Source organism: Anomaloglossus baeobatrachus, chromosome 9 (genome assembly GCF_048569485.1).
Source record: "Anomaloglossus baeobatrachus isolate aAnoBae1 chromosome 9, aAnoBae1.hap1, whole genome shotgun sequence".
NCBI classification, from domain to species: Eukaryota; Metazoa; Chordata; class Amphibia; order Anura; family Aromobatidae; genus Anomaloglossus; species Anomaloglossus baeobatrachus.
In genome coordinates this window covers 73,463,904-73,478,197 of record NC_134361.1, presented here as the reverse complement: position 1 = coordinate 73,478,197, position 14,294 = coordinate 73,463,904, and the positions used below count along the sequence as shown (strand labels likewise).

The 14,294-nt window shown below is 44.0% G+C and overlaps 1 protein-coding gene across 3 annotated transcripts in view; it reads right to left on the bottom strand.

Moving 5' to 3' along the window:
* The window catches only part of AFF2 (ALF transcription elongation factor 2), a 763,896-nt gene extending 751,811 nt beyond the window's left edge, over positions 1 to 12,085 (bottom strand). For all 3 annotated transcript variants that reach the window (XM_075323783.1, XM_075323786.1, XM_075323784.1), the window contains exon 1: positions 11,917 to 12,085. In XM_075323783.1, coding sequence (XP_075179898.1) covers positions 11,917 to 11,963 — 47 coding nt within the window. In that variant the 5' untranslated portion in view covers positions 11,964 to 12,085. The remainder of the gene's footprint in view (positions 1 to 11,916) is intronic.
* Between the last annotated feature and the right edge of the window lie 2,209 nt (positions 12,086 to 14,294).

Here is a 14,294-nt window from a genome sequence, read left to right as displayed (position 1 = left end):
GAATAGTTTAGCCAGTGCTGCATGAATATCTGGGGAACTGTATTTGATCATCTCTGGCAGGATGCCGTCACTGCCCGCGGCCTTCTTGCATTTCATAAATTTGATTCTGTCTTTTATTTCCAGCACACTAATTGGTATGTCCAGAGGATTTTGGAAGTCTTTGATTGTCTCCTCCATGTCCCTGAGTTTAGTGGTTAGGTGCTCCTGTTCTGGAGTTAGGTCTTCTTCTGGTATATTCTTGTAGAGTCCTTTAAAGTAGCTGTGCCAGATGTTGCCATTTTGGATGTGGAGGGTGCTATGCTTGGACTTCGTGCCAATATCACTCCAGGTTTTCCAGAATGGGTTGTCCTGGAGGGAGTCCTCAAGCTTCTGTAGTTCTTGGGAGATGTGCCTCTTTTTTTTCTCCTTGAGAATGCGCTTGTATTGCCTCTGTAGGGTGTCATAAGCTGCTCTTAGGTCCCTGTTTTTGGGGTCTCTGTGTTTTTGGTTTGAGGCTACCCTTAGGGAGTTGCGTAGTGACTTGCATTCTTTGTCGAACCATTTTTGGCCTTGTTTGTTTGAAGGTTTCTTGGGGTTGGTCTTTCTGACGCCTGCTAACTCTGCCATGATATATAGGATGTTGTTAAAGTCATTCACTGCCCGGTTGACTCCTTGCTGGTTTGATGTATAGCGTCTTGTGTTGAAATTTACAAGTAGCTCTTGGATCTTGGTTCTGTTGCTCATGTTGGTGTATTCAGTGGATAACTGTTTAGGCCATTTGTAGGATGGTGTCAGGTTGTGGAGACCGGTCAGGTGGGGCTTATCTGTGTATTGCTTTTCCGTTGATCTCATGTACAGCAGTGTTTGGTTGTGGTCTGACAGGTGAGTTTCGGGGGTGACTATGAAGGCATTTATTTTTGCTGGGTCCATGTCTGTTATTGCATAATCCACCACACTGCTGCCAATGTGGGAGTTTAGTGTAAATCTCCCTAATGAGTCCCCCCTGATGCGCCCATTCACTATATATAACCCCAAGCTCCGACACAGGTTCAACAGGGTTCTGCCGCTTTTATTCACCACTCTGTCAAAGCTGTTTCTTGCTGTCTGTACTGAGTCACTGTAGAAGGGCCCCTCTCCCATTACATATGTATTTCCGTCAGGTGACAGGTAGTCCTTCTCTGTACCCGTCCTGGCATTGAGGTCTCAATCTATCTATCCCTCTATCTATCTATCTATCTATCTATCCCTCTATCTATCTATCTATCTATCTATCCCTCTATCTATCTATCTATCTATATCTATCTCTCTCTCTATCTATCTATCTATCTAGCTATCTATCTATCCCTCTATCTATCTATCTATCCCTCTATCTATCTATCCCTCTATCTATCTATCTATCCCTCTATCTATCTATCTATCTATCCCTCTATCTATCTATCCCTCTATCTATCTATCCCTCTATCTATCTATCTATCTATCTATCTATCCCTCTATCTATCTATCCCTCTATCTATCTATCTATCTATCTATCTATCCCTCTATCTATCTATCTCTCTATCTATCTATCTATCTAGCTATCTATCTATCCCTCTATCTATCTATCCCTCTATCTATCTATCCCTCTATCTATCTATCCCTCTATCTATCTATCCCTCTATCTATCTATCTATCTATGAAACAGGGTTATAACAGTTCTCTATAAATAGTATTTAAGAAAACAAATGATTGGACGACTGTGTGTGAATGGCATCATAGATACAGATAGTGCACTATGACATCATGGGTACAGATACACAGAATATACAGAGTATTGTGACATCACAGGTCCAGAGATTCAATCACACAGAACGCACAGCGGATATAATGACATCCTACGCGGAGATACATATACAATACATACTGAGTGCAATATTTTCCCTTCAATAATAAACAATGATTAAAGAGGTGATCACATCTATTCGGATTCTATGTATAGTGTTCTCATGATGATTTTTCCCCACAGACTGTAGGAACACACAGAAATTTGGCAATCAACAAGTGACATTTTCTCTCCTGTACAGGAGCTGATTAGGGCTCACATTACAGCAATAATCACTTGGTGTAAATGGTCCTTAGTGCGGCATTGAGACACTTATCATGTATGGAACTGTTCCTGGAGGTTTTCAGAGCGGAAGATATGTGATATGAAATACAAATCATGAGGGTAGGGAATTTTTTGGGGAACTTCCAGTGATAGTATTGTACATAGCCTAAATGGCTGAGAACAGTGACCAACGGGTTGTAACAAGAAACCTATGTAGGTAAGACTGGGGTGTACAGAAGAGCAGCCCCGATTACTGAACTTCATGCAGAAATTGAAGCCTTAGTTCTAATCTTTCTGCTAAAGCTTTGTCTGCTCTGAAAAGTAAAATCAGTAAGGAGTGATGTACACATTAGGCAAAAGTTGGCCGAATCCACTGACTATTTGCTGGATTGTCTGACCCTCTAATGTGCATGGGGGATCTTACAATTTTCCATGCATGAATTTTGTTGAGGAACATAAGGATCAAGCAGTTGGAATTCAATGACCCAGTCCATTTTTCGCCAAGGAGATAAACGGCTTCAGGATGATTCTGGCAATGGCTCTCGTAGAGAACACAGGAACACTCAGCCCAGCCAAATGGTTGGGAGGTGGGAGGTCTAATGTGTACGGTCAGCTTAAGTCGTATGAACTAAAAGGGGTGGTCAGGTGCAAATAAGTTATCTACTATCCACAGCATAGTGCGAACTTATTGATTGGTGGGTGTCAGACTGCTCAGACCTGCGCTGATCTGCAGAACGGGGAAATCATGCCTGTTAGGCCCCTTTCACACATCAGTTTTTTGCCATCAGTCACAATCCGGTGAATTTTGAAAGAAACAAATCCGGCGACTGATGCCACTGGATCCATTTTTTTCTCATTGACTTGTATCAGCAACGGATTGCCTCACGCTAAGTCCGTCGCTGATGGATCCGTCGAAAATGGTTTGTTCGTCGGACGAAGACAACGGGCAAAGTAACGTTTTTTGTCTACGTCAAAAAAATTGGACAGCAACGGATCCGTCGCCGTCCGTCGTTTGGTAGAATGGAAATCTATGGGTACAGGATTCGTCGTCATCCGTCAAATGACGGAATCCAGTGACAGATTCCGTTTTTTAACTGAGCATGCTCCAAGTATTATTTACCCCCAGCTAGTCAGATCCGTCGAAAAACGGATCCATCGCATCAGTTTAGCCACAATCTGGATCGTCGAGAAAACGGATTGTGACTGACGGCAAAAAACTGGCGTGTGAAAGGGGCCTTAGAATGGAGCAGGAGTGCATATGTCTGACCCATCATGCCATTCATTCCCTATGGGGCTGCTGAGCGCTGCTCTTGGCTTTTTCCAGAAGCCCAAAAGAGAATAAATGGAGCGGCAGGTGGGTGACTTACTGTAATAATTTGTAACCGTTGTTAGTGACGCACATCCGGCGCCGGTAGCGACATCGCAATGTGTAAATCCTAGGTGCGACGATGAACGAGCACAGAAGCGTAAAAAAATCGCTGAGCTGTGTAACGTCGCTCATTTCCATAATGTCGTAACTGCTGCAGATACGATGTTGTTCGTCGTTCCTGCAGAACCACACATCGCTGTGTGTAACACCTCAGGACCGACAAACATCTCCTTACCTGCCTCCACCGGCAATGCGGAAGGAAGAAGGTGGCGGGATGTTACGTCCATCATCTCATCTCATCTCCGCCCCTCTGCTTCTATTGGCCGGCCGCTTAGTGACGTCGCGGTGACGTCGCTGTGACGCCGAATGCACCTCCCCCTTGAAGGAGGGATTGTTCGGCGGTCACAGCGACGTCGCTGCACAGGTATGTGTGTGTGACGCTGGCGTAGCGATAATGTTTGCTACGGCAGCAATCACCAGATATCGCATGGGTGACGGGACGGGGACTATCGCGCTCGACATCGCCAGCAATTGCATGTGATGTCGCAGCGTGTAAAGCCCGCTTAAGATATTTCTTGGCCAAGTCTTGAGGTTTTATCTCATGTTTCTTGTTCAAAGGTGCTCGTGTTTCAGCCTTCCTTACCTTGGCCATGTCCCTGAGTATGGCACACCTTGTGCTTTTTGATACTCCAGTAACGTTGCAGCTCTGAAGAATGGCCAAACTGGTGGCAAATGGCATCTTGGCAGCTTCACGCTTGATTTTCCTCAATTCATGGGCAGTCATTTTGCGCCTTTTTTTGCCCAACACGCTTCTTGCGACCCTGTTGGCTATTTGCCATGAAACTCTTGATTTTTCGGTGATCACGCTTCAAAAGTTTGGCAATTTCAAGACTGCTGCATCCCTCTGCAAGACATCTCACAATTTTGGACTTTTCAGAGCCCGTCAAATCTCTCTTCTGACCCATTTTGCCAAAGGAAAGGAAGTTGCCTAATAATTAAGCACACCTTATATAGGGTGTTGATGTCATTACACCGCACCCCTCCTCATTACAGAGAGGCACATCACCTGATTTACTTAATTGGTAGTTGTCTCTCAGCCTATACAGCTTGGAGTAGGATAACATGTATAAAAAGTGTCATGGGATCAAAATACTCATTTGCCTAATAATTCTGCACACAGTGTAGTTGTCTACAGATGATTGTATCAGAGGGGAAATATTGACAAATCCATCCAGAATGTTGTTTGCTACAATGTTACAACCAGAAGAATGTAAACATTATTGTTAGAATTACTATTATATAAATAGACACTTAGGGCATCACGGTGGCTCAGTGGTTAGCACTGCAGTCTTGCAGCGCTGGGGTCCTGGGTTCAAATCCCACCAAGGACACCATCTGGAAGGAGTTTGTATGTTCTCGCCGTGTTTGTGTGGGTTTCTTCTGGGGTCTCTGGTTTCCTCCCACAGACATGCAGATAGGGACTCTAGATTGTGAGCCCCAATGGTGACAGTGTTGCCAATCTATGTAAAGCGCTGTGGAATTAATAGCGCTATATAAATGAATAAAATTATTATTATTATTAATTATAGTGAAATGAATACCAACAGGCCAAAATTACATCCCCACCTATGTCTAATAAAGATCCACACTGATTTCACGTTTCGACGTGAACATTACATAGCGCGAGAAATAAGTTTACGGTTTGTTTTTAGTAAGCAGTTAAAGCGGCCTTAAAACTTTACAATGCAGTAAGTGAAGGTCACACAAGGGTTCTGAAAACAACACATCTTGTAAAGAAAATCAGCAATAATCCAGAGGCACCTTCCGCACCAGCGATAAGACCCCAGCGGAGTGCATCCGGTAAAGGGTTAAACGGAGCCAATTCATTCAGCAGAGACAAGCTCCATAACCTCACAAGTAAACACCTAGGCATCAGACACGCAGTACTGCAATGGAGACGTAGTGATCTCACCGGTCTCAATGGTTATTTGTTATCTTCCCCAGCAGTGACTTCGGTGGCATATTTCCTGCTGCAGTCACTAAGTCAACACAATAAAACAATGACAGTGGACGTGGACCATAAAACGTCTAATCCAGAAGAATGTAGAGTGGTGATGTGCCAGAATAATGCCGCCATGTAGTACAAATACATTACCGTTAAGTCACATCTGATTTGGAAAATCTCTCTTTGCTATGACAGATGTTTATAGTAGTAGGTTGTGTGCACACAGTGCGTTTTTCTTGAGTTTTTTTATGTTGTTTTTTTTTTAAGGGAAGTTTTGGCACAAAACTGACAGCAAATCCTGAGAATCCTGAAGTGTAGCGCACACGTTGAGCATTTTCTCCCTGCAGATTTGGTGCAGAAAATAATCTGCAGCATGTCAATTCTTTCGGAGTTTTTGCAGCGTTTTTCACCCATTGAATTCAATTGAAAAATGCACATGCAAAAACACGGCAAAAACGCGTAAAAAAAATGCAGCAAAAATGACCATTTGTTTGGCTGCATTTTTGCTGCCAAGAGATGCAGAAATGGTGTAAAAATATCTGCAACCAAATACTCAACGTATGCACATACCCTTAGGCTGTGTGCCCATGGGACTCTGTACCCGCGGATTTTGCCACGAAAAACCTGTGGGTTTATCACGGTGGCTCAGTGGTTAGCACTGGAGTTTTGCAGCGCTGGGGTCCTGGGTTCGAATCCCACCAAGGACAACATCTGCAAGGAGTCTGTATGTTCTCCCCGTGTTTGTGTGGGTTTCCTCCGGGGTCTCTGGTTTCCTCCCACACTCCAAAAACATACAGATAGGGATTTTAGATTGTGAGCCCCAATGGGGAAAGTGTTCCTGATGAATGTGAAGCGCTGTGGAATATGTTAGCACTATATAATAAATAAAACAAAGATTTTGATTTTCTAGATAAAATCAGAGATTTTAGCAAGTACAGACACTCCCCATGTTATCCTATGGGATTTGAAGAGTGCTGTGTCCATGCTGCAGTATGTGCGGCTGCAGAATATGCTGCGGATGTCCCGCAGCTGCACGTAACTGTATGTCAATTATTCTGTGGAAATACCTGCAGAATTCCCGGCCCTGCGCTATAGAGATAGCAGCCGGGCCTTCCGCAGGTAAGTCGCACGCATGTCCGCAGGTTTACCGCAGATATTTCACTGGAAGTCCGCAGCTATATCCGGGGATCAGCTGCGGGAAACCTGCTGCCGTACCTGCGGATATATCTGCGGGTACATAGTCCCGTGGGCACATAGCCTAAGGGGTACTTTACACGCTGCAACATTGCTAGTGATGTCGAGCGCGATAGCACCCGCCCCCGTCGCTTGTGTGACATTTGGTGACCGCTGCCGTAGCGAACATTATCGCTACGGCAGTGTCGCACACACATACCTGGTCAGCGGCATAGCTGTGACCGCCGAACAATCCCTCCTTCAAGGGGGAGGTGCGTTCGGCGTCACTGCGGCGTCACTAAGCGGCCGCCCAATAGAAGCGGAGGGGCGGAGATGAGCGGGACGTAACATCCCGCCCACGTCCTTCCTTCAGCATCGCCGATGGACGCAGGTAAGGAGATGTTCGTCGTTCCTGCGGTGTCACATATAGCGATGTGTGGTGCCACAGGAACGACGAACAACATCGCTACCCACCTGTGGCAGCAGCGATATTAAGGAAATGAGCGACGTGTCAACGAGCAACGCTTTTTCCCGTTTTTGCACTTGTTGATCATCGCTCATTTGTGTCACATGCTGCAATGTCGCTACCGGCGCCGGATGTGCGCCACTAACGACGTGACCCCGACGATATATCGGTAGCGATGTCGCAGCGTGTAAAGCACCCTTAAGGTGTATAATACGGAGGAGTGCAATGTGAGAAGACATATTCTTCCCCTCTGACCAATGTTACTTAATGAGCCAGAGCAGATCTTGACTTTTTTCTCATGCCAAATTGGCATTAGACAAAACTGTCAGCATGCTGCTTTTGGCACTCCCCCATAGTGTGACACATCAGACTGCACTGATGACATCTGAAGCACTGGGATATACGCTGAGACAGACATTGGAGAAGATGGAGAAATCAATCTATTCTTCTTCTCCGCACCTGTGCTCTGATTCTTGCATGCAAGAGAACCGTGCACAATAGAATGACACTTTGTTCATGCGCACCCATACAAGTCTATGGGTGTGTGACACATTGGAGTGCACTGATGACACCCACGTGCTAATCTGATATATCCATAGACAGACAATGGAGCAGATGGAGAAATCAATCTCTCCTTCTTCTCTGCACCTAGGCTCTGATCTTGCATGCAAGAGAACCGGAGCACAGTAGAATCACACTCGGCTCATGCGCACCTATACAAGTCTATAGGTGCATGTGAAACATCTGACTGCACTGATGATACCTGAGTGCAGTCTGATATATGCAGAGACAGGCAATGGAGAAGATGGAGAAATCAATCTATTCTTCTTCTCCGCACCTGTGCTCTGATTCTTGCATTCGAGAGAATCGGAAAACACAGTAGAATGACACTGGGTGCATGCGCACCCATACAAGTCTATAGGTGCGTGTGACACATCAGACTGCACTGATGTTATCCGAAGCAGTGTGATTTACGCAGAGACAGACAATGGAGAAGATGGAGAAATCAATCTATCCTTCTCCGCACCTGTGCTCTGATTCTTGCATGCAAAAGAATTGGAGCACAGCAGAATGACACTCAGCTCCTGTGCGCCCATACAAGTCTATGTGTGCGTGTGATACATCGGACTGCACTGATGACACCCGAGTGCAGTCTGATATATCCAGAGACAGACATTGGAGAAGATGGAGAAATCAATCTATCCTTCTCCGCACCTGTGATATGATTCTTACATGCTAGAGAATCGGATCACACTCGAAGCTGAGTTTGAGCTGAGTGTCATTAACATATTGCATCCAGTTCTCTAGCATCAGATGCTGTACAGCAATGTGACCCCAACCTAAAGCTGAAAGCAAGGGGTTCTCCTTCTGCTCGGCACTCCCACAATCAGAAGTGGAGCTACTATGTATTTTCACCGCACCCTTTAAAGGGAATCTGTCACCAGATTTTTGCTCCCCCATTTGGGAGCAGCATAATGTAAAGCTAGAGACCCTGATTCGAGCGATGTGTCACTTACTGAGCTGTTTGCTGTTATCTTGATAAAATGAATGTTTTCTCTGCTGCAGATCTAGCAGTTAGGGCTCTTTCCACTTGCGAGAGACTTGAGAGTATCTCACATTGCATTACCCGGGACGGCCTGCCATTCTCATGACAGGAGCAGGTCAGCTGCATGTATTTGTATGCAGCAGAGACGCTCCCATCGGGAAAGAAGCAGGTCGTCCAGGGTAATGCAATGAGAGATATGCGCAAGTCTCTCGCAAGTGGAATCACACCCTTAGGCCTCTTTCACACGTCAGTATTTTGCATCAGTGTTTCGTCAGTGTGTCATCAGTGTTTGGATGCCAAAACCAGGAATGGAACTTAATAAAGAAGAACTATAATTGAAAGACTGACACCTGTTCTGTGTTTCGGAGACACTCCTGGTTTTGGCATCCAAATACTGATGAAACACTGATGCAAAATACTGACGTGTGAAAGAGGCCTTATACAGAGCCCATGAATATGCTGGACTACCTACAGCGCTCTAAGTAGTCCTGTAATGATAATCTACTGCTGATTAAACAGTGATTTTATCACAACTACACTAAACAGCTCAGTAAGTGACACATCATTTGAATCAGAGTCTTTGTCTCTACATTATGCTGCTCTCATATTAGGAGGCAAAAACCTGATGACAGATTCCCTTCAATCAGTAGGGGGTCAGGGGACTTATGTACCCAAGGGGTAAATCGTACGATGGCGCCTTTAGTAGGAAGGTAAATCCCTTGTTTGGCTATTAAGTGATATAACCTGTGTATTGAGTGTATAATAGAGCCCCTATTATTTGATAACTGCATTGTTAGCAAACAAAAGGTAGCGAAAGTGGTTCAAGAGCCAAAGAAAGAGAATGAAGGACTCCAGCACCCGACTGTGTGCCCTCGGTGACAGGCTAGCATAATAGGGGGCTTACTTTAGTGTATACTATGGGGCCCCCAGTTTTCCATGTACGTCATTGGTGGGTGTCCACTGCTTTTAAAGGGCCCTAGTGGTGTCACAAAACCATTGATTTACCCCCAAACAAGCACAGAAGCCCCCACCTCTCTTCAGATCAGAATTAGCTAATGGGTAACAAAGCAAGGTGACGTCCGAGCCCCACAGCCCTGTGTAATATCACTTTTCACTGTGTTCAAACCACTCAAATAAAATGCTTTACTATAAACCGCACATAATATAATTCATTCCTGCAGAAAACAATAAAGCTTTAAGATAAGGAACATTGTGAAAATGAAGCCAGGTATCCCCTAATAGACGGCTCCGAGCAGCCTGTGTGGCCATCAGTGACAACACGGAGCCCACTACACGCAAAAGGATATTGGTCACATCCTAATGACAGCTTCATTTATAGAAAACCATAGAAAGAACACAACGTATTAACGATGAAGCAGAGCTGAGGACGTCAGATGCAGAAAAGATGGGTTTGTCATTTGGCATAATTGATGGCTACATGATGATGATGATGATGATGATGATGATGATGAAGAATGCAGATCATCAACGTAACACAACACAAGCAGCTCTGCTACATCTAGACACAATACAAATTATTATTACAGTCTGGCCGTAAAATACATTACAAACCTTATTACAATCCATTTATCCCATGCACTGTACACAGGAACGCCGCACACGTCCCACCACTGCCCACCCTGACACCCGGACCCTCCTAATAAACGATTCTCTCTAATTAAAACCAGAACAAGGTAAAAAGGAAATCCCAGCTCTATGTAATCCATTACCTGACAACACACCGCCGGCATCAACCTGTCATGGCAGCCGTCACATAGAAAATGTCTAGAGTTCACCACAACTTTTCAGCCACAAATTCCCATACATAGAGCAAAATGACATTTACCAAGAATGCACCAAAAATCACAATGAATAGGTGTCTAAATTCCAGCAGCATAGCACCGATATATACCGTAGTGCAGCATTGTATGTCATTAATATTACTAAGTAAAGACATAGTCTACAAATCTAAGGATGTGCAACAATATGGCAAGAAGGATGGAGAAAGCACCAAGCAAAAGAATAGTAAGAATACATACAGTGCAATAATAATAAAAATAATAATATACACAGATATAATATAGATACCGATACCCTTTATATATATATAAAACAAAAAAATCTATATAAGAAAATGTGTATATATATATATATATATATATATATATATATATATATATATATTATATATATATATAGAATGATAGATGAATATATTTTATTCATTGATCATAAGAGAGTGTAATATGTATGCATATACATATACATACATATATATATATACATACATATATATGTGAATATATATATTTTTTTCCTCTCTCTAAGTACCTCTCTTAGAAATGTTGACTATGAATATATATATACACACTTTTAATTTTTTTTAAAATGCCTCTCAGGATTAGTGCATACATATACATATACATATATATATATATATATATATATATATATATAATATATATATATATATATATATATATATATATATATATATATATATATATATATATATATATATATATATTCATAGTTATTTTTTTAAAATACCTTTCTTAGGATTGGTGAATATGTATCTATATATATATTCATTTTTTTCATTATTTTTTTAAATACCATTCTTAGGATTGGTGAATGTATACTATATATATATATATATATATATACATGTTTATATGCATACACATATTATGCCACAAGTACCTCTTTGCACAGGTATATTGTACACACACATATGGATAAACCTCAGAAAGCAACTGTCTCACACACACATTAATATATATATATATATATATATATATATATATATATATATATATATATATATATATATATATATTATTAAACAAGCCACATAAATAATGCCATCTACCCCTGTAATGTTGCAGCCCCCACTCCACATGCCCCTGTGGTCCCCTCTTAGCCTGTGACCTGCCACTAGCCACCAGGACTATAGGACCATCAGGGCACCAGACATACAGGTGACACATTGTATCCACACCAGTGGTGACAGTCAGCGCCTGTCCTGAGTGAGGGGCAGCCTGGCTACATGAAGGCATCTGATGTGGTGGCATCTGGAAACTTAGCCCCCAGTGCACACAGTCTGCAGCTTCTCCGGGCAGAGCAGCACAGAACATGAGAAGGAATAAAACCGCACACAAATCTGTGCCAGCCCCTCAGTCATGGAAAGTCCGGGAACTCCGGGGCTCCGGCACAGGGGCTGGCAGCCCGGGCACACGGGGCACACACACCTTAACAAAGGTAACAGCGCAGCAGAGGAGAGGAGAATACCCACCACTGCTGATCCAGCTCCCAGTCTCGGAAAAAGTCGAATAGATCCATAATAGCAGTGAAGGCAGCGCTGTGTCCTGCGGGGGGAGCGGAGGTGCCAGGGAGAGGGGCAGCGGGCGCAGTGTCCGCCCGGGGAGCTGTGCTGGGCTCCGGCTGTCGGCTCCGGCTGGAGGAGGCAGCAGCATCACAGGGAGACAGCGAGTGACGGGAGGAGGGGAGCAGGACGGCAGCACAGCCAGCGAGCGGGGGAGCGCCCTCTGCTGGAGGACACGGCACACAGCCAGGCAGCCGAGGACAGGGAAACTCACAGGAAGGAGAGTGAGCAATACAGTCACCAACCTATCCATCCATTATCTATCTATCTATCTATCTATCTATCCATTATCTATCTATCCATTATCTATCTATCCATTATCTATATTATCTACCTATCTATCCATCCATTATCTATCTATCTATTATATATCAATCTATCTATCCATTATCTATCTATCCATCCATTTTCTATCTATCTATTATCTATCTATCTATCTATCCATCAATTATCTATCCATCTATCTATCTTATTTATCTATCTATTATCTATCTATTATCTATCTATCCATCATCTATCTATCTATTATCTATCTATTATCTATCTATCCATCTATCTATCTATCCATCCATCTATGTATCCATCCATCATCTATCTATCTATCTCTCAACCTCTCTATCTATCTATCTATCTATCTATCTCTCTCTATCGATCCATCCATTATCTATCTATTATCTATCTATCTTATCTATCTATCCATCAATTATCTATCCATTATCTATCTATCCATCCATTATCTATCTATCTATCCATCTATCTATCTATCTATCTATCTATCTATCTATCTATCTATCTATCTGTCTATCTATCCCTCTATCTATCTATCTATCTATCTATCCGTCCATCTCTCTATCTATAAATGACTGACAGCACCCCTATAGTGGGTATAGGTGCGTATCTGATCATGAATGATTGATAGAAAAGAAAGGAACAGCCACACACTGAAATACCAAAGCATTAAACTACTGGAAAAGATCTTTAAAAAAAAAAAAGCTTTTTTTAGGTATTTTGCAAATAAAAATGGCAATTTCTATCTATTATTATTATTTATTTATTTATAGAGCACCATTGATTCCATGGTGCTGTACATGAGAAGGGGGTTACATACAGAATACATATACAAGTTACAATAGACAAACTGGTACAGAGGGAAGAGGGCCCTGCCCTTGTGGGCTTACATTCTAAAGGATTTTGGGGATGAAACAGTAGGTGGGGTGTAGGTTGGGCGGCAGCACTGCACGGTGGTGGGGCGGCAGCTCCGCATGGTGGTGGTGGGGCGGCAGCTCCGCACGGTGGTGGGGAGGCAGCTCCGGTGGTGGTGAAGCGGTGAGGTCATTGTAGGTTGTAGGCATTTCTGAACAGATGAGTTTTCAAGTTCCGTTTGAAGTTTGCAAGTGTAGTAGATAGTCTGACATGTTGAGGCAGCGAGTTCCAGGAGACTGGGGATGCTCGGGAGAAGTCTTGGAGGCGGTTGCATGAGGAGCGAATGAGAGCGGAGGAGAGAAGGAGATCTTGGGAGGATCAGAGATTACGTTTTGGAGTGTAGCGAGAGATTAGTTCGGAGATATATGGAGGAGATAGATTATGCACAGCTTTGTAGGTCAGTGTTAGTAGTTTGAATTGAATACGATGGAAGATTGGGAGCCAATGGAGGGATTTGCAGAGAGGAGAAGCAGGGTGGTATTGAGGAGAAAAGCGGATCATTCGGGCAGCAGAATTAAGGATGGACTGGAGAGGGGCGAGCGTGTAAGTGTGGCGCCCTGGACAAGCCAGGGGCCACAGAGCACAACACCCTACACACCCCACACTCCCAGCAGGCATACCGAAGTCAGACAAAAACCCTTGTTGCCTTCCTCCAGGGGCTGATGATCCCACCAGGGGGTGGGCCAGGCGGTTGGTCCCGCCCACCGAGGAGTTCACAATCCTGGAGGCGGGAAAAACAGACAGTCTAGTTTTGACAGTGAAAGTGGAAGGAGGAAAGTGTGGCAGTGGAGCAACTGACTGACAGCGTCCGGGTGTGTGGCCCGGACGAGACAGCAAGGTTGGCAGACGGTGGTGACCGTCTGCAGGAGTGGCCTATCCGAGTTTACCGTAAGGACCGTGGATGGGCGGTGGCCCGGCGGTACCGGACCGGTACACAGAGAGAAGTCAGCACCATCTGGCAGGGGGTTGCGGACCCCGGCAAGGCTAGGAGTCGCCGTGAATTTGCCGAATCCGTTAGTGAAGGGGACCTCCTGGGTTTCCAAAAAGCTAAGTCCTGACAGAAGGCAACAGTCCAACCAGCAGAG